The sequence below is a fragment of the Phlebotomus papatasi genome, chromosome 1 (assembly GCF_024763615.1).
Source record: "Phlebotomus papatasi isolate M1 chromosome 1, Ppap_2.1, whole genome shotgun sequence".
Classification (NCBI taxonomy): Eukaryota; Metazoa; Arthropoda; class Insecta; order Diptera; family Psychodidae; genus Phlebotomus; species Phlebotomus papatasi.
Window position 1 is genome coordinate 1,273,049 of NC_077222.1, and position 20,269 is coordinate 1,293,317.

Genomic DNA, 20,269 nt, shown 5'->3' on the forward strand with positions numbered 1-20,269 from the left:
TATATCGAGAAGTCGATATATTTCCACGCCAGTATATCTAATGCCCAAACCCGAGTCTCTGATACCAAATATCCTCAATCGTCAGCGTAAAAATTTCCCCTTCTGACTTGTCAGACGGTGTGTCATTCTCTTGAGAATCAGGCGGTGTGATAGCATTGTACTTGGGTGCTCGTTGCTCTCCAACAATTATAGCTTTTAAATCATATTAGAGTGTGACTGTGGGAGGAAAAAGTCCGGAAGAGAAGCATCCACTAATAGATGTGCATTAAAATTTAAAAGTTTCTGAAATGATGGCGCGTAATATACTGTACGTATTTGTATGAATTTTTTTTTTGTGTTATAGAAATGGTTTGTGCAAAATTCTTACATCACCTTCTGAGCTCTAATCGATTTTTATTCTTGGGAATCTCGTGAGCTTTTGAAGAGTCAATAAATAAATGGCATATTTGTGTGATTTACAGCAAAGATTAAGAAAAGTGGTACAAATACGACAGATACCGCGGAATATTTGTGCGGGAGACTAAAAAAAAAAAGAAAAATTTCTTTTTGTTTGCGCGTCTAATATTAGCAAATTAATCTGGGCAAATCATTTTTATCACCTATCTCTCTCTCTATATCCAAAAAATCTTCTTTGAGAGTGACATTCTTAATCGCCAAAAGTTTATTTTTAAATCAACGTGTCTTTATTGTATTTTCCGATTTAGCATTTTTATTATTGTGACCTCCAATAACACCATGGTTTAAATATAATCTTAAAATGTGTATATTGTCAGGAATAACCCGCTCTACAAGCAGATGCATTTGGGAGCATTTGGTCGTACATTGGCATTATGTGGCACCGGAAAAAAGGATATTCTCGTGCCACAACGTGAATATCATGAAGTTAATGGGGACATTCCTTGTCCTTCAATGCTCCAAGGAATTGACCACTTGCGAGATCCGCGATTAAATAAAGGATTGGCCTTTACGCTTGAGGAAAGACAGGTGTTGGGTATACATGGTCTTCAACCAGCCAGATTTAAGACACAAGAAGAACAACTAGAACTCTGCAAAATATCTATTGATAGATACAAGGAGGACCTCAATAAATACCTATATTTGGTAGATTTACAAGTAAGGGCAAAATATTAAAATTATTATTACTCTATTCTGCAATAAAGGTGGACTTTCAAAGAGATTTACACTTAAGCGTACACTTCGGGAGAGGAAATTATTAGTAAAACCCTAAATAAAATTTCTTGTTAAGACCAAGAGCAATCTAGTCTAGACCTATGACACTTCATTTTTCTATTAAAAGAAGATTAAGAGTCTACAATGTAGTAATGCTTTCGAAAGGACAATATGGGCAAAAGTGGTCTATGGTGTGACCACCAATGAGACTAATAGGGGAGACCGAGGTAGAATTAGCCACCAAATGAAATTTTTAATTACATGTAATTTGTACAAAAAATGTCTTCGAAGGTAAACTGTAAACTGTAAGATACCACTACCTAATACTATACGTGTCTAATTCTACCCCGGTCTCCCCTACCATAGTATATGTAACGGCCGTGGTATAGGACACAACTTTTGTTCCGGGACCAAAATTCTAAACCATATGGGGGAAATATTCTACAGAAAAAAAATTTTCGTAGAAGAAAAATAATCTCTTATTCGAAATATGTGCATTTATACTGCTTTTTTAAGGGAAAGAATAAATTGTAATATAAACTACATTAAATGACTGCATATTCTCGAAATGTACATAAAATCATCTGTCTTTACAATGCATAACATGCGTAGGGGGACATTAAAACATAAAGGCTCAAAGTCAAAATTTGAAACCTTATATCTCAGAGATTTGTCAACCGAATTTAATCAATGAATACTCAATCGAAAGGTCTCGAAAACTCCTACAAAATGACGGTATAGATAAGTTCACAAGTCGAACGCAAGGGGCACTCCAGATTATCAAAGTTTTCAATTAACAAGAAATGTGTTAAGTTTCGAAAGTATTCAACCGATTTTAATGATCTTATAAAATGTATGTCAGATAGGGGAGGGTGGGGCAGTTTAACGACGGAGCAGTTTCAATTTTTGCATATTCTTCTTATCCCTTTGAAAGGAATGGGATAGAACCATTATATTATTGAAGAGATAACTGAGATCCATATTCATAAAAATAATTAATTTCGTGACGCTTCGCGTTTGAATTCTGTAATTGATTTTATGAAACTGCATCAAAATGAAACTTTTTGTAATGTTTTATTTTCAACAATTTCTGAACTATTGAACTTATCTAGCGAAGTAACATAATTGTATTAAATTACGAGTGGTTTTATGATTATTATAAGGCACTTTGCGTTGAATGAAATCTAAGACGGTTCTAACAATTTTCATTTGAGCTTCGAAAGTGCGTGAGGGGCAATTTCATGCAAACAGACTGAGAAGTTTCCAGTGTCTAACAATTTAATTTTTTTAATTAAAATTAACTTAAAATGATCATTGAAAACGTTTTGTAGCTGTTTTGTCGATAAAGTTCGAAATTATGGAAAGTAGTATTTCCTAAAAGTTCATAATAAAAATTAAAAAAAAAAATAATCTTTCAGTGTTTTTTAAGTGCTTAAAAATGATGAATTTAATTGTTTTAATATATTTTCAGAATGTTTTCAGCAAGATATTGTATTTTTTTTTAGTATTATAAAAATTCAAGACTTTAAAATACTATTATAAAACTGTTATACTAAAAAGGACATGTTCTATAGCGATATAATGACCCAACAATGTACAGAATTAGCTTAGCACTACAAAAGACATTTCATTCGTATAAAAATTCAAAGAAAACTGCTCAATTAATGAGAAATAGGCTTGGAAATCTCTAGCGATATTTTATTTTCTCTGTATGATCAATTAGTGTTCAAATTCTGTTATAAAGTTCTTGTTTGATTATATTTTTAGGTTTTAGAGTCTTAGAAGACTTTAAAATAGTAATTTTAATCAATTCTGGTATCGCAAGTTTCCTATAAACACGTTTTATTTTTCTCAAAAATTGCCTCATATTTATCTTGAAAGTGCCCCGCAATGGGGGACTTTTACACATTCCGCCTTTCAAGTGAAATAAATTTCTCCACAATAGATTAATAAAAATAAAGGATTATTGTTATTATTTTTATTAACCCTAAACACAACTGTAATTCACATAATATACAAAGTTTTACTTCTGTTTATCATCTTTTTGCAAAATGGTCCCAAAATCCATTTTGCAATTTAGGGGTGAAACTACCTACCCCACCCTCCCCTACTTTTAATGTATTATAGAGAGGTATGGCCTCGTTATATCGGTAGTTTTTCATTCTACACCATTACCTATAAAATGCGCATACAAACATTTTTGCCCAATGTCCTTTGATCAATTACATCCTTTTAAAGAGATTAACACTTAAGCTTATACTTCAGGAGAGAAAGCCTTTAAGAATTCTATAAATAAAATTTCTTGTCAAGAACAGGATCAGTTTCGTTCGTTGCAAATAGAATATTTAGGCGGGTTTCCTCATTTCTCGTAAAATGTCTTAATTAAGCTTGTTAGCTTTTGTTAGTCATAGTTCTTTTTTTAATTCGGTTTATTTACAAAGTTGATAGATGCTTTCTTGTGCATTGAAATTTCTTAACTTTCGCGTAATATTTGGCACATGCTACTGTCTATGACACAATTAATTGCTAATACAAATGTATGAAAGCAGCACGTGTTCCTCTATCGGCCGATTGTTTATTTTTATTTACTCGGTTATTATATTTTTGAGTATTTAAAAAAAAGCCCTTTATTGCAGAATACTAAAAAAATCAAATTTCATAAATCTAATTTAAAATATCAATTTTTTTTTCAAGGATCGAAACGAACGACTATTTTTCCGTCTCCTTTCGGAGAATGTTAAGAATATGATGCCTATCGTCTATACTCCAACGGTTGGATTAGCTTGCCAGAAGTTTGGCTTGATTTACCGTCGTCCTCGAGGTCTATTTGTCACAATTAACGACCGAGGGCATGTATTTGATGTGATTAAGAATTGGCCAGAACCCGACGTCAGAGCAATTTGTGTGACTGACGGTGAGAGAATCCTCGGTCTAGGAGATTTAGGAGCCAATGGAATGGGTATCCCTGTGGGAAAACTCTCACTCTACACTGCCCTCGCAGGAATTAAACCACATCAGTGTTTACCAATTCTCCTGGACGTCGGAACAAATAACAGGGATTTGCTGGAAGATCCCTTGTACATTGGATTGAGGCAAGAAAGGGTAACGGGAGACGCCTATGATGAATTTATCGATGAATTCATGAGAGCTGTTGTGAAGAAATACGGCCAGAATGTCCTGATTCAGTTTGAAGACTTTGGAAATCACAATGCTTTCCGATTTTTGGACAAATACCGACACTCCTACTGCACGTTTAACGATGATATTCAGGGGACTGCAGCAGTAGCTGTTGGAGGATTGTATGCCTCAAAGCGACTGACGGGAAAGAGATTTGCTGACCATCAGATTCTTTTCGTTGGAGCTGGAGAAGCTGCCATTGGGATTGCTGATCTCTGCGTCAGAGCAATGATTGTAGAGGGATGCACTCTGGAGGAGGCAAGAAACAAAATCTGGATGGTCGATATTGATGGCCTGCTCGTCAAAGGACGAGAACATCTCGAAGGACATAAAGCGTACTATGCGAAGAATGTTGAACCTATGAATGATCTGCTCGAAATTGTAAAGACAGTGAAGCCTAGCATTTTGATTGGGGCTAGTGCTCAGCCAGGACTCTTCACCAGAGACATCCTGGCAGAAATGGCTGAGAATAATGCCAAACCGATCATCTTTGCTCTGTCAAATCCAACGGACAGAGCAGAATGCACAGCTGCACAAGCATTCGAACACACAGAGGTAAACCTAAACCCCTATTTCTAAACCGATTTCGACAAGTTTCATTTAAATTAAATTTTCCATTTAGGGACGAGTGATATTTGCATCTGGATCTCCATTCCCACCGGTGGAATACAACGGGAAGACTTACTACACGGGACAAGGCAATAATGCTTATATTTTCCCAGGAATTGCTCTTGGAGTTATTGCAACTGAAACACATCATATCCCCGAGGATATGTTCCTAATTGCAGCTCAGGAACTTGCTGACTGCGTCACCGAAGCGGATCTCATGCAAGGATCTCTGTATCCTGACCTAGCACGTGTCAAGGAGGTGTCCCTGAACATAGCCATTGGTATCACCAAATTTGCGTATGTTAAAGGTAAATCAATTGCTTTAGATTGTTTCAAATTGGTAGATTAGAGTGTTTAGTAGATTTTTTTCAGCACTGATTTTTATTTTGCTTTTTGCGGGCAATTTATTCCATTTTATTTGCATTTTGTAGGAAGTTGCACTAGTGGCCAAAGTAAGTTTGACTATTCGTGTAGGGAGCACGTGTCTAACAAGTTTTTTTTTGTCCTAGATAGATCTCCAGAAATTTTTGTGCTAATATTTACAAAAAACAAGGTGGAAATGTCTGCTGATTTTTAAATATTTAAACATTATTTCGAGACGAATTTTTGAAGACGAAAATCGAAGTATTTGAAACGATTTATTGAAGATGGAAACGTAAAATAGAAGACGAATTTTTAAAGACGGAAAGGAAAAGCAGGAGACGAATTTTTGAAGATGGAGACGAAAAGAAGGAGAAGAATTTTTAAAAACGAAAACGAAAAGTAGGAGAAGAATTTTTAAAGACGAAAACGAAAGCCAAAAGACGAATTTTTGAAGACGGAAACGAAATGTTTGAAACGAATTTTAGAAGATGAAAACCGAAATATTTGAAACGAATTTTTGAAGACGAAAACGAAAAGAAGGAGAAAAATTTTTAAAGACGGAAACGAAAAGTAAGAGACAAAATTTTGAAGACGAAAACCGAAATTTTTTAATATAAATATTTGAAACGAATTCTTGAAGACGAAAACCAAAATGTTTGAAACGAATTTTCGAAGACGAAAATGAAATATTTAAAACGAATTTTTGAAGATGGAGACGAAAAGAAGGAGAAGAATTTTTAAAACGAAAACGAAAAGTAGGAGAAAAATTTTTAAAGACGAAAACGAAAACCAAGAGACGAATTTTTGAAGACGGAAACGAAAACCAGGAGACGAATTTTTAAAGACGGAAACGAAAAGCATAAGACGAACTTTGGAAAACGAAAACCGAAATATTTGAAACGAATTCTTGAAGACCAAAATCAAAATGTTTGAAACGAATTTTCGAAGACGAAAACGAATTTTTGAAGACGGAAACGAAATATTTGAAACGAATTTTTGAAGACAAAAACGAAATGTTTGATACGAATTTTTGAAAACGAAAACGTAAAGCAGTCGACGAATTTTTGAAAACGAATACGAAAAGCAGGAGAAGAATTTTTGAAGACAGAAACGAAAAGAAGGAGAAGAATTTTTGAAGATGAAAACGAAAAGTAGGAGACGATTTTTTGAAGATGAAAGCCGAAATATTTGAAACGAATTCTTGAAGACGAAAACGAAAACTAGGAGATGATTTTTTGAAGACGAAAACCGAAATGTGTGACACGAATTTTTGAAGACGAAAACGTAAAGTAGGAGACGAATTTTTAAAGACTGAAACGAAAAGTAAGAGACGAATTTTTGAAGACAGAAACGAAAAATAGGAGAGGAATATTTGAAAACAGTAACGAAAAGTAGGAGACGAATTGTTGAAGACGAAAACCGAAATAATTAAACGAATTCTTGAAGATGAAAACGAAAACTAGGCGATGATTTTTTGAAGACGAAAACCGAAAAGTTTGAAACGAATTTTGGAAGACGAAAACGAAATTTTTAAAACGAATTTTTGAAGATGGAAACGAAAAGTAGGAGACGAATTTTTGAAGACGGAAATGAAAATATTTCAAACGAATTCTTGAAGACGAAAACGAAAACTCGGAGATGATTTTTTGAAGACGAAAACCGAATGTTTGAAACGAATTTTCGAAGATGAAAACGAAATGTTTAAAACGAATTTTTGAAGACGGAAACGAAAAGTTAGAGTCGAATTTTTGAAGACGAAAACCGAAATATTTGAAACGAATTCTTGAAGACGAAAACGAAAACCAGGAGATGAATTTTCAAATACAAAAACGAAAATATGAGAAGAAATATTGAATACGAAGTCCAAATGTTGAAAACGAATTGTTCAAGACGGAAACGAGATGCTAAAGACAAATTATTAAATACGGAAACAAAATGTTACAACCAATTTTTCAATACAAAATTTTCATTTTCATCTTCAAATACAAAAAAATCAAATGCTTGCAAACACATTTCCAGCAGACACTTCCTCCTTGTACCAAAAGTCTCTTAAAATTTGAGATTGTGTTAATGTTTTTTTTAATTTGATTTCCAGGACTTGCTTCAACGTACCCGGAGCCTCATGATAAGAGACAATGGCTGTTAGATCAACTCTACAATTTCAACTACGAAAGCTCAATGCCTGTCACTTGGACATGGCCCAAGTCACCAGAAATCAAGACACGTGAACTAGTTCCCACCAAGCTGACCGAACGGGAAGAATAAGCAAAGCATTAAGAATAAAAGATTTAAGAAAAAAATTGCAGAATTTGTCGAACAATTTTAGACCAGTATTTTCACTCTTAAGGAAGTCAATATAATTCTAAAAGAATATCACGTTGATAGTTGTGCCACATTTTATTTTTCAAATTTATTTATTAAGAGTTAGAAAAAAGAGTCTTCTCATTTACCAATATTTATTGTATAATTTTTTGTTTTTTTATTAGGAAAAACGTTTCATAAGATATTAATTTATTTCACTAACGGAATTTCGAAACGTTCTTTTTATTCAAGTCTATGTTTCAAAAACAAAAGAATAATTCTACAAAGTAACGTGTTAACTATTAAAAAAAAATAAACAAAATCAATTTCTGATTAAATGTAATCGTTAGAACGTGTTTGTCGCATTGAAGAAAACACAAGTGGACTAGTGTTTTAAATAAATGTTCCCACAAAAAAATATATAAATTTCTAAATCCCCCTTCTAATTACTGCTTTGGGTAAAAGGTTGTCAATTAATCTAATATGTCTTTTAATTAGCTCTTTTAGGGTTTAGGAGCTTTGTTCGTGAGGAACCAGAGGATTCCTAAAAGGCAACTTGGAGGACTTGTAACAACAGATCCTTGAGTTAGAAGATTCCTAGCATCATTTAAATTTAATTCGACTACGTCGATAATCTCTCCGTCAACACCACCTCCGGAATTGACCTTATCAGCATTTGTTACTTCACAGTAGTAGAGGGTCTGTTGAGCCCCAGTAGCACCAACGCCTGACCTAAAATACAATGATTATTTGAATAAAAACGAGACCTACTGTATGACTAATCGGAGTAGGGAGCGATTCTCAATAGAATAACAATTGAATTCACTGGTAATTTCTTTAAAAATCGGTATAATTTGAAATTCCGGACAGCTCAAAATTCCGGACAGCGCTAAATTTCGGACAGCGCTAAATTCCGGACAGAGCTAAATTTCGGACAGCGCAAAAATCCGGACAATCTGGATATTAGATTTTTTAATCAGATCGAGTAATAATTTAGAACAGAGGTGTGCAAGAACCGTTTGAAACCGAACAAACGTCAAATGAAATTTTTACGTCAATGGTTAAAACGCTATGAGAACAAACTTATTTTGACGTTTATTCGGTTTCAAACGGTTCTTGCACTCCTCTGATTTAGAACATATGCTATTTTATGTCCTTTTTATGGAAATCGATTTTTAAGGCTTTCACTGAAAAACAATGATATTTGTTCCTTATATGGAGTAAAATTTGAAATTCCGGACACTTCAGTTCTGAAAAAATCAATTTGAGAGTTCATACTTGACTAATCTAGTAATAATTTAGTAATTATGGAATTATAGAGTACTTTTAGTATCATTCAATTGGTTTTTAGTAAATTTTGAGAAATTTGTCCGGAATTTCACGTTGTCCGGAATTACAAACTACCCTATTCCCGTTAAAATTGCTGTTTTTGAACAATTTCTTTTAGCTTTGGGGACTTTGGGGCAATATAAAACAAAATTTTACTAACCGATAAGTCAAGACAGTTTCTATTCTATCAACTGGAACATTGTATCCAACTTCCTCTAACACTTCCTCCCTGGCTATCTCAACCAAGGGCTTACTCTTATCCACAATTCCAGCACAAAGCTCAACTGTTATCCCCAACTGCGGTGGATACTTCTCCAGATCAATGGTCGTCGGATTAGTTCCTTCAGCCGAACTAATAACCCCATGATAAACCGCTGCAAATAATTTGTATATTTTTACCAATAAACTTCCACAAATGCCACGCATTCCTCTCTCACCTGGCCTAAATTGCTTCACGAGCAACAAATTCTGCGTTGTTGAATTGTAAATAATAATAGCAACGGAATCGTGCACTTTCAGCAAGTCCCAACTCTTTTCTTCACCATTCTGCGTATAGTACATTCGAAAGGGTTTTACATAAGGTGAATCCTCAGGCAAACGCTCATACCTTAGTGCCGTAATCTTATCCATTTCAACAAATGCGTGGTATGAGCTACTGTTTGATCTATAACTTTGGCCAAATTCTCTCACAACCGAAGGTGCTGGAGGAATTTTTCTAAAAGCACCTTTCACAAACTGGATTATGCGCAAATACATAATTACATCATTATCAGCTGATCAGTATTGTCAAGCAACAACTGGTAATTGTGAACTGAGAACATAGATGTCACTAAGGAAGCCATGCATAGACTTCTAAGATATAAATTTAAAAAATTCTCAACAAATATTGAAAATGTTGATAAGATTCTACTTGTTCTGCACATTCTGCAAATGCAACTTGTTTATTACATTTTATTAAAATTCTCTAGAAAATAACAATACAAGGTTATTTTTAAAAAAGTGTTTTTTTTACAAACCCTCTCGAATTTATTAAGAGCATAAACTATTTAAAATTCTTTATTAATTATAGTTCTTTATTATGAATTCATTTTCTAAAATCAACACAAAAACTAAAAAGTAAAATAAATTATGAGGAATTCCAACGAGTTATCAAAAGAAAGCCGAAAGCGATCACGCAAAAAATCAATTTATCTCTTGTTAACCCATTAGCCAATAAGATTAAACATTAAAGTCATCACCTAAATTGTACTACCGCCAAAATAAATTTTTGTAATTTGCTCTTAAACATTTTAAAATTCAAGGTTGGTTTTATCACAAAATATGGAGGAAATGTGTCAAATTTCGGACGTGTTGCATTTGCATATAAGCCCTATAGTCTTGCAAAAACTCTTTATCGCTTTTTTTTTCTCTAAAATTACTCTTGATAAATTTAAATGTTATTTAAAAAATATAGATATTGCTTTGTGTGCTATATCGGACACCAAATATATTTTCGGAACTCTTCCAAGGATTTTTCTACAGTATCTCTTCGTAGGAGGAAGTGGGGCACCTTTGAAATTGGCATTCTTCTCCTATGTTTAAATGGAACTGAGCCATATCATAATATAATTTAGCTTCTTAATCTGTTTATGCAGCTAAATTATATCACTGGGGCAATCATCTTATTGATGAACCCCTAATTAAAAAAATAAATAAATAAATAAATTAATAAATCATATCACGATAAGGTTCAGTTTTACTTAAAAATAGGTGAAAAATCCCAATTTCAAAGGTACCCCACTTTCAAAGGTGTCCCATTTCTCCCTGCATGAGATGTTCTTTTGATTCTTTTTGAATTGCACAACGTTTATAAATTGTATTATACAAAAATTCAGAGAATTTTCAGAGACAGAAGAAGTGTCCGATATTGCAAACAGTTTGACAAATATCCCAAATTGTGTAAAATTATTATGTAAAATCGCGACTAAGTTTTATAGGGGACTACGAAGCAATATTAGATTGGATTCCCCAACGGGCAAGACGGTACCATTTGAGTTAAATATCGCCCAATTTAGTGAAGAGTCGATTGCTGCAACTAAATTGATTGACACTTAACCTACCTAGCATTTTTAATGATTTTTCCTAGGGGGCTCGGTCAAATGACAGACCACGTTAGGTAGGATACTCAACAAATTTTTCTTGGAAAAGTGGAATTACATGCATATTTTATGAAATTCTTAAAGTTTCATAGCATAGTTGTACCGTCTAAATATGTGTTAATTTGAAAAAGTTTTTAAATCGGTCAATATGACCGGTCTTGGTAGGTTTAGTGCTAACAATATGGATTTGTTCTCATAAATTAAGTGAATGGTACCTTATTTTTCTTTTTAATAATCCTTTTTACAAATATTTAAACACAAAATCCGTGCATTTTGGAATCGAATTTACAAGGGTTTTACAATGTGACACAACTTCGTGTTGTTTTCTATTTTATTTGTCTAAAGTGAAGCTGAATTTTTTTTTAAGTTTTTTAAACAATCATTTTTATCATTCAAAATTACTTTTTCAAATATTTAAATTCTCAATAACAAATTCTTGATGAGACTGCATTTTTTCGAACCAAATGAAATTAATATGCAGTATTAAAAATTTTGCATGGCTCTGGAAGAATCACAAAAAAATACATCAAAGTTTGGATTACACAGGTCATGTAATTCTCTTCCTAAAGAGTTATGGAATGAAAAAATATAGATTTAAATGCTTTAAACCACTTGAAAGTCTGCTTCTTCGGAAGATATGTTTTCAAAAAGTGTTCTAAGATTAAGAATAATATTTGTAAAAATTATCTAAAGTTTGAATATCCTTCTCTACAAATATCGTCAAAAACCAAAATTTTAACAATGCCAATAATCGTAAGGAAAGTTTTTTTGGGTAACCAGTTTTCCAAAAGATACGACAGAGTACAGAAAGACTGGTTCTGTACATTATTTGTATCTAAATTGAAATTTTCCAGGATAATTACGATTTATATAAAGATGATTTAACGAGTGAGAGTTGTAGAATAACTTGGTGGTTCGAAATGCAGTCCAAAAATTAAACGAACGTCTAAATAGAAGTCTAAATAGACGTCTAAATAGACGTTCGTTTAATTTTTGGACTGCATTTCGAACCACCAAGTTATTCTACAACTCTCACACGTTAAATCATCTTTATATAAATCGTAATTATCCTGGAAAATTTCAATCTAGATATAAATAATGTACAGAACCAGTCCTTCTGGTTAAATTAAATAATGCTAGTCAGCAACGTTTCGGTATACTTCATACCATCATCAGGCACTGGTAAAAATAAAAGGATCAAATTGATTCAAATTTGATGGTTTTGCAAAGGATATGGATCAAATTTCAAACCTTGAATGCATATTTATCATAATAGAACATAGTAATTTGATCCATCCTTTGCAAAAGGATCAAATTTGGATCAATTTGATCCTTTTATTTTTACCAGTGGCCTCTAACATGCTAGACACCTTAGTCAGTTACCATTTTTATCCTGAATAAGATGTCTAGCGTGTTAGAAACCTGATGATGGTATTAACCGAAGTAAACCTTAAGCAGGAAGGCTCTTCGATGTATTTAATTCCCCAGAGATATTAACGGTCCTTCTGGATTCCGTTTCCACGATGAAGCATCAAACCACCTATGATGGTATTAAATATACCGATACGTAGCTGATCAACATTAAGTAGACGCTGGTTTTTTTTTGGACTGCATTACGATTTGTGTGTAAGAAACAGACAATTTATCAACACTTAACCAGTAGTGAGGTAATGTTTCTAATTTCGTCCACTTGTTTCATTATTTAAAATGACACAATTTCTTTTTTTTATTTCTTTATAGTTCAAGACTCAAATAATTAAAAAAAAAAACCGTCTCCTCTACGAATGAGAGATGCTGTGAAGAAATTTTTTGCGAGGATTCTAAAAAGACAAAAGCTTGTTTTCATACAGAGTGGACGAAATTACATTTTCTCTACAACAAGGTGCCCGATATTTTACTCAAACCAATAATTATATTTTTTAAAGTATTAAGAAAAAAAAATAAAGAAAACAAAGATGATAAACTACCTTTTGGGCTTCTAAACATCAACGTTCATGAAAAAGTTTTAACAATTAAATTAAAATTTGTATTAAAAATTCTAGGGGAGACCCTAGCAGAATCAATCAGCTAATAATTTTTTTCTTTGCCAATAATTTGTAGAAACATCTTTGAGTCAGTCTGATAAGTATTACAATAAATGTGGAGGGACTTAGGGGAAGGTTTTGCAGGTTCGTAACTTCGCAGTTTCGTAAAAATTATTTTTTTACAAATTACTAGATGAATATCATCCATGGTCATATATTTTAAAAGCTAACAAACTTGGGAGCCTAGGCCTTTTTTCCTAGGTTCTAGAAGCAAAAATAAAAAATGGGCCTAAAATCGTAATTCTGATGTGGAACATTTTAAGCATTTTTTCACAATTCAAGTGTCTTTTCGAAAAAAGAACAACATTCCAAGTTAAAGAGAGTTTATCAGGTTTAAAATTAACCATGAAAATCTTTTGCTTGAAAGGGGTCCTTTTGTGGATCGAGGAAAATTCACAAAAATTACCACTTTTGCAGCTCAGGAAAATTTTATACTGCAGCTTCGTAAAAACATCTGTCAAAATTATTGACCACCATTGACTTATTGTCCAATTTTACCCCTGACTAATTCGGCCCCACTCTCGCCTACAATTCAAAGTTAAGACATTGATTAGCAAGGCAGAAAATTGTCTTATTTCTACATCCAGGGAATTGCCCACATTCCCTAACAATGACAAGATCTTTAAAATTTGCTATTTCTAATAAATAATATTGATATTCAAGATGATTTCAAGGTGGATTAGCGACTGAGCTAATGGGTTAATTTAAAATCAAAATGTAGGAAAGTAGATCAAATCCACGTAGGTGACTTTTGCGTGAATTTAAATGAGACATATGAGGTATAAGAATAAATATAGAACACCGAAAAAAAATTTAGCATGATACAATGGAGCAAATTCAGCATATCCAATGGCAATTGTAAGTTCATCTTGTGATCGTGCTTGGGAAGTTTTACAACAACAATTGAGGCGGTTCACTAATTTGTTGCACAGTGTGTCGGTGGAGTTTTCATTTTGGCTCTCTTGTAAAGAAGCAAAATTGTTTACCCGTGATATGAACATAAGATTCAACTTCCAGCTTTCTTGTGAATTCAATTATGATACCCAATAGGTGAGCTAGAAATATTGCTAGACACGCCTTCCTATACACCGTGGGTCTTTTTTTTATTGTATTATTCGAGTCTTTTTGCTGTATCCAGTATAGCAAAATAGAGACTAGTATATATGAAGTTTTAAGAGCGATATTGCAATTATCGATAGTGTAATGCCATAATTTCGAAATGCACAGTTGGCTTGTAAATTTCGCAAAACACGTCTGTAAGGTATCCCATAAGCCTTAACTACAGTAATACACCCAAGTGCATGAAGCTTCCGTGCTCTGAAGAATTTATAATGGAAATTGCAGAAACTTCAAACACTTTGATGGCGATAGCCTTCCATTGTGGGAAAATCTATTGAGAGGTTTTGATCTTAGAAAAAAAATATATATTAAATTTTCTTTTAGTATCATTTGTTGAGATTAATCCGATAACTCTGTATGAGATAATTTAATCAATTATTTCTTCTACAAGCCATTTGGAACATTAAACTATATATACCTGATTAACAAGTCTTATTAGCAAAAGTTGTAGAGAAACAAGCCATAACATAGGAAATCTTATCGAATTTCCTGGAGCAAAAGAGCGATTCCCCCTGAAATGATCTCTAAACTCGATGATCTCTTCCCAGCTGACGAGTGGCAATCGGTTTATATTCAGTGAGAAATAATAATTGCAATCAATTCGTGAAGTAAACCTCCCATCGTCAAATTCTATCCTCCTGTCCTTGAGTATAATCTGGGATCTCACTCGAGATTAGATTTCCATATGAGAATTATTGTTATAAATACAGTTTAAGGCCTAGTAGTGGATAAAATTTTTAAAATATTTAACTCATAACCGTCTCTTGCTTAGGAATACAAGCATTTTGGAAAGTACTTTTCGCATTGAGAATTTTTTTATGATAAAAAATGTTCCAAACAAACGCAATATTACCTAAAAATGTACGCAAAATTGAATTACAGAATCACATCACGTAGAAACCTATTTAGATTCACCCCAGACTTCAAGACCTTTCCAACAAACCCCAAATTGTTCAAATCAGTTGAGAAATAAGCTCAGTAGAGCCTTTTTTAAATATGACCTTGAAAATGTCATTGGGAACAATTCAAGACGTTTTCTTATATGAGAGAAAATTTCAACTTCTAAAGGATTTCCAAATATTAAGAACAAGCCAATATATTTTTGAAGCCAATTTCCTAAATTGATCTCGGACTCAGCTCACAGTGCTCCGAGGAAAAAATGTGTTTAAACAAAAGTTTAGTATATTAATCCCTCGACGCGTTAAGGGATCTTATAATACGAAAATACTTCTCAATTTTTAAATATTTAGCGTAATGGTCGCGAGTGCAAAAAAATCCCATAGAAATTTAAATCGAGGTATGAGAAAGTGGCTTCAAATTTCAGCCAACTTTCCAGGGGCTAGATTAAGAATTTTCATCATAATGCGCTTTCAATAGTTCCTGAAAATCATAAAAAGTGATGAAAACAGTCATTGTGAAAATTTATGAAATTTCCCCTCAAAACCACAAATGGATATCTTAAACTGTTTGGCCTCTAAATCTGACGAACCGAATATTTTAAGAAGAACAAGAAATGTTGCAAGGTGCCAAAGGAGAAGAAAGAGAATTGCTGAGATCTGGAATTCTGTGACAAATACGCTTACAAAGACGCTTACGAAATGCGTAGAAAATGCAAAATTTTGCAAGTTTCCAAAAAAAAAATCGTGTTTGAAAAGCAGTAACATTAAAAAAAAAATCCAAAAATTGAGATTTTTCATTAGTAAAATTCGACAGTAGGTGAGAATAAAATATACTCCTATAATTTATACGCACTAAGAATAAATAAATTTCTAAAAAAATCCTAAAATTGAGAAAATAAAAAGAATTCCCAAGAAGCGCGGGAAAATATGGCGGGCATACCTTGAAGGAGCTTAAGGGTTTCCAGCTTGAAGTCCACCAGAAATAAAATCACTTTTCACACTTAATTCAAAAGCTTCCAGTCAAACTAACATCACAAAAACACTTCTTAATCAATTTAGAAATAAGCACTGCATATAATTTCACTAATCAAACACTAAAAATACTACTATTTTCCATTTTTTCTTCCAGAAAGAATAATTGCCTCTAAACAAAACAAACACCCGCATGGATACTGAGGTTCCTGATTTTTAGCAGAGAAAAATGTTACGAAAGTCTTCATAAGGATTCACAGAAAATTGATACAGAGGAAAGGGTTTTTTTATCTTCGCGCCATCGGACTTCCAGGTACGTGACATAACCTCAAAAAGTGAAAGTTTTCTGCTTTGCCAGTCATCCGGGCCTTCAGAACAAATTTACAATAAGGATCTTTGGGGAGTTCAACTTGAGATTTTTCTTGTCTTTCACGAGAAAATCGACAGAATTTTCTTTAGTAGCCTTTTGACTAGAAATTGGTGTTCAGTTAAATCTTCTCAGGGTTCTTCAGGAAAACTTTGTTCTTGCTCTGGTGATCAGGAAAAGCTTGCCCGCAGTCTGAGAAAGATTTCTTCTTGTTAAATGCTTGGGATCATTTTCCTCCCTACAGTTTGTGATTAGTATCTTGCTTCTCTTCTTTAAATTCCATTTCTTAAAGACTTTTCTCTGTTTTTCAGGCCATTCTTTTTTTTTGAAAAAGGATCACAATTTAGATGAAAATCTTTAAAGTTGTCGCAATTATTTAATTTACAGAAAATAGACACCCTCTAATTGTTTCAGAGTTTCACAAAATAGCAATTATTCTCAGAATTTCCCAACACTTTTCTCTGTATTTTTTAAGAGTCCATCAAGGGGATAATTTCTAAATTAAAAATAAATTTTCCATTAAAAAATATTTCATTAAACTAAAAAATCGTCTTGGTACTTTTAGAATAAGCTTCTTACAAATTTGGATTTCATTGTTTTTGTTGAGTTTACATTAATCAACGTTTTAAAATGATTTTAATTTTGAAAAAAAAAAAAACAGTTATCGGTCACGTTTTGATGTTAAAATTTAGGAAATTCAGGATTCAAGCCGTATCCTAATAAAAACATTTTTTTAAAAATTACAATCCCTAAACAAATAATTGACAAATTATATATTTTGTAAATGATCGCCGTTGCTGTAAATACAAAAATTAATTTTGTGACTTCCCAATGTAAGGTTATCCTAAACATAACCTTCAAAATTGCTTTGGATTTCGAATAAAAGAAACTTAAAATTCATCTGAAGAATTCAAACACAGTTAATTTTTTTCAAATATTAACATGAAACATTAAATAATGTAGGGTATAGATAATATTTTCTCAATCCTCAATACTTAAAAAAAAATAACGGAACAATGCACTTAACCTAAATTAAGTAAAATGTATTTATTCAACTTATCATTATAATTTATTGTTAAATAAATGCAATTATTAAATGAATATTAGACTATAGCCTTGAAGAAGCATCAGAGAAAAATGGTTCTAATTCTAAGTCAAGTGAAATTTTCTGTACATAACCTCTAATTTTACAATTTGAATTCATACCCGTTTTTTCATATTTAAGGAACTTATGGTATTGCAATTAATTTATCAGTTGACAAACAAATCAATTAAAAAAAATTCTCATAGTTTTAAACTTTTGTACCTAAAAAAATATAATAATAACAAAGAAATAAATTGAATTCTAAGTTCTAACTTTAGAATGAGTGGAGCCCTCCAATTTATTTGAGAAGTCAGTTAACTTGTTCAACTTCAATTGAGATATCTTTAGAAAAATCTAAGAATTTTCATGACAAAATATTGATTATATTTTTTTATAGGTTATGTAATGAACAATAATTATTTTTCTTAAAATATTTTAATAATTGTATGGAAAACTTTTATACTTCAACTGCAATTGCTATTAATTTATCAGCCTTTTGAAGATTTGATATTTTTAAAGGTTATCCTCATATTTAGGAAGAAAACTTTTTAAGAAGTTTAAGGTTATGTTAGGCCTAACCTAAAAAAACAATGTAGTACAAAACCATTATGCAGTAGAATCTTCAAATATAATTTTTAATTAAAGTTAGAATCAGTAATTTAGTCACAACGAGAAATAAACCAGCATTAAATATCATTAAATATTAAATTAATTTAATTCTAACCTCAAAAATTCTACAAATCATGGGCAGTTTGAAGAATTTTATATATTGTTTGGTTATGGTCTAAAAAACCTCAACTCTTGAATAACTGAACCTCATTTCCTTACTTCCCAAAATTGTTTTCGAACTAAAGATGTGCATAACCTCAACAATCAGAGTGATTTTTTAATAATAAAAATCCCAATTGCTTTTAAAGTCAATTTAGACAATTTTAGAAAAAAATAAGCATTTTACGAAAATGTCTATACAACCTCAAAAACATCGAGCGCAAACGAAAATAAAGTGATGACGAATATTGATAACCAGACTCACATTTGATGAATTTAGATTGAATTTGTTGTCAGCCGGGTTGGCAAGAACCAGATGGATGATCATGTGGACTTTTGCAATTGCATGTTGTACTCCTTTTGACCTCTTTAGAGCTAGACTGTAGCCCTTAACACGACTCCAAGTGTTGCAAAATGAACTTAATATTTTTGTTAGAAGACCAAAATAGCTAATCACAGTTCTTTGACTCAATGTTGGTCGATCAAAGTCATATCTTGAGCACTCAATCTCCAATTCGCATAATTTGTTTTAGCGAAAAATCCCAAGAGAATTTCGCAAAGAAACATTTTCATAAAACAAGAGCCAGGGAAAACGTGACAGCATTGGCTTGATTGAATGATAAAAATTTTGTGGTATAGAAGATTTGTCTAATTTTGTGTTCTTTTGTCCTTTCCCCCCTTGAACAACAAAAAATACCACGAGCAATATATTAAAATCCATCGAATTGCCATCGTAAATTAGTCTACAACTGAATTTGTCGTTCTCTCCGAAGTCGATTTATTTCTAGTTTGTTAACTAATATTAACCTGACAGTGAATCCTGTGTGTACATCTTGCCCAAGGTGGACATCGTAAAAATTGGAGAGAAAACAGGCAAAAGAAGCTAAAAAAAGAGAATTGAAGAAGAGATAAAAGAGGAAGAAGCGATGAGAAATGCCGAGGAGATATCTTATGAATCACATGAAATCAAATGGTTTAGAATTTAGTGTATTGACCATCAAGTGGTTCTTAAACATCTTCTCTGCTTGCTGGCTCTCCCAACTATGAGAAAATGCCACAGTGGTGAAATTAGATTAATCAAATCGAACGGTAAAGAGACTTATCTCTAACTAACCAATTATAGTCCATTGATGATTAAAAGGAATAATATAAAAATTACCTCCAAGATACGATATAACAAAAAGAAAACAATGGGGAAGGAAAATTCGCTGATTGCTCGAACTTACGCATTTTCAATGAGAATTGTTTTTTTTTCGGTGTTTTCAATCCATTTCAAATCGATTTTTAAGTCATATTAGTAATAATACAAAATCTCATAAAATTAGTCTAAAGAAAATTTTAAATAAAAGTTCAATTACTGATTCATAACCGATCATAATCAATTCAGACTCGTTGAGAATTTCAAGACCTTTCAAATGAATCTATTGATGTTCAAATCGGATGACAAATAAACCCTCTAGAATGCTTTGAAGTTTGATAATGAAAAATCAACATGGCGAAATTTTCGATCAGAATTATTTTAGCTCTGAGCTATAAATCAGTACGTATAAGCATACACTGAGTGCACTTTTAAATGAACGAAATCCATGTAATATTTCTGGCAATTCAAATTTTAAAGGATAGGAGAAAGTGTTGAAGCTTCGTAATGTTGCAGCTTCGTAAAAGTTGATTTTTTCCAAGTTACTAAATGAATTTCATCCATGGTCATATATTCTAAAAGCTAGTCCAAGATCTCACATTTCCTGCCAAGCTTGAAAGTCTAGGCTTATTTTTCCTGGGTCCAAAACGCTAAAATAAAAAATGGGCCAGCTTCGTAAAAATCGCCACTAAATTTTCATTATCCTGTAGAGGAAAATTCAAGGGCTTCCAGGAATTTTGTGAGGCGGAAT

At 32.5% G+C, this 20,269-nt stretch overlaps 2 protein-coding genes across 3 annotated transcripts; one reads left to right on the top strand and one right to left on the bottom strand.

Annotated features, from left to right (window-relative positions):
- Window positions 1-88: 88 nt before the first annotated feature.
- On the top strand, window positions 89-7,976 carry LOC129799840 (NADP-dependent malic enzyme). Of its 2 annotated transcripts, XM_055844082.1 has the most exons (6): window positions 110-307; window positions 774-1,113; window positions 3,865-4,902; window positions 4,970-5,264; window positions 5,388-5,408; window positions 7,415-7,976. In XM_055844082.1, exons 1-6 carry the CDS (start codon window positions 288-290, stop codon window positions 7,582-7,584), a joined length of 1,884 nt encoding a protein of 627 aa, XP_055700057.1. In that variant the 5' UTR covers window positions 110-287; the 3' UTR covers window positions 7,585-7,976. The 2 variants fall into 2 exon arrangements, with proteins under 2 accessions (XP_055700058.1, XP_055700057.1); XM_055844083.1 differs by lacking the exon at window positions 5,388-5,408 and having other exon boundaries at window positions 89-307.
- LOC129799842 (uridine diphosphate glucose pyrophosphatase NUDT14-like) lies at window positions 7,702-9,733 on the bottom strand. Its single transcript, XM_055844085.1, has 3 exons — window positions 9,387-9,733; window positions 9,110-9,323; window positions 7,702-8,352 (listed from the first exon to the last, which is right to left on the bottom strand). The coding sequence occupies exons 1-3, from the start codon at window positions 9,703-9,705 to the stop codon at window positions 8,124-8,126; spliced, it is 762 nt and encodes a 253-aa protein (XP_055700060.1). The 5' UTR covers window positions 9,706-9,733; the 3' UTR covers window positions 7,702-8,123.
- Window positions 9,734-20,269: the final 10,536 nt, after the last annotated feature.

What these genes read in the sequence shown, in the direction of transcription:
- LOC129799840 (XM_055844082.1), top strand. Translation starts at nt 288, where the DNA reads ATGATGGCGCGTAATATACT. An exon ending in TATATTTGGTAGATTTACAA is followed by an intron (nt 1,114 to 3,864) that starts GTAAGGGCAAAA and finishes TTTTTTTTCAAG; the next exon opens with GATCGAAACGAACGACTATT. An exon ending in CAAATTTGCGTATGTTAAAG is followed by an intron (nt 5,265 to 5,387) that starts GTAAATCAATTG and finishes TGCATTTTGTAG; the next exon opens with GAAGTTGCACTAGTGGCCAA.
- LOC129799842 (XM_055844085.1), bottom strand. Translation starts at nt 9,705, where the DNA reads ATGTATTTGCGCATAATCCAGTTTGTGAAAGGTGCTTTTAGAAAAATT. An exon ending in CGTGAAGCAATTTAGGCCAG is followed by an intron (nt 9,324 to 9,386) that starts GTGAGAGAGGAA and finishes AATTATTTGCAG; the next exon opens with CGGTTTATCATGGGGTTATT. An exon ending in GAAACTGTCTTGACTTATCG is followed by an intron (nt 8,353 to 9,109) that starts GTTAGTAAAATT and finishes ATTGTATTTTAG; the next exon opens with GTCAGGCGTTGGTGCTACTG.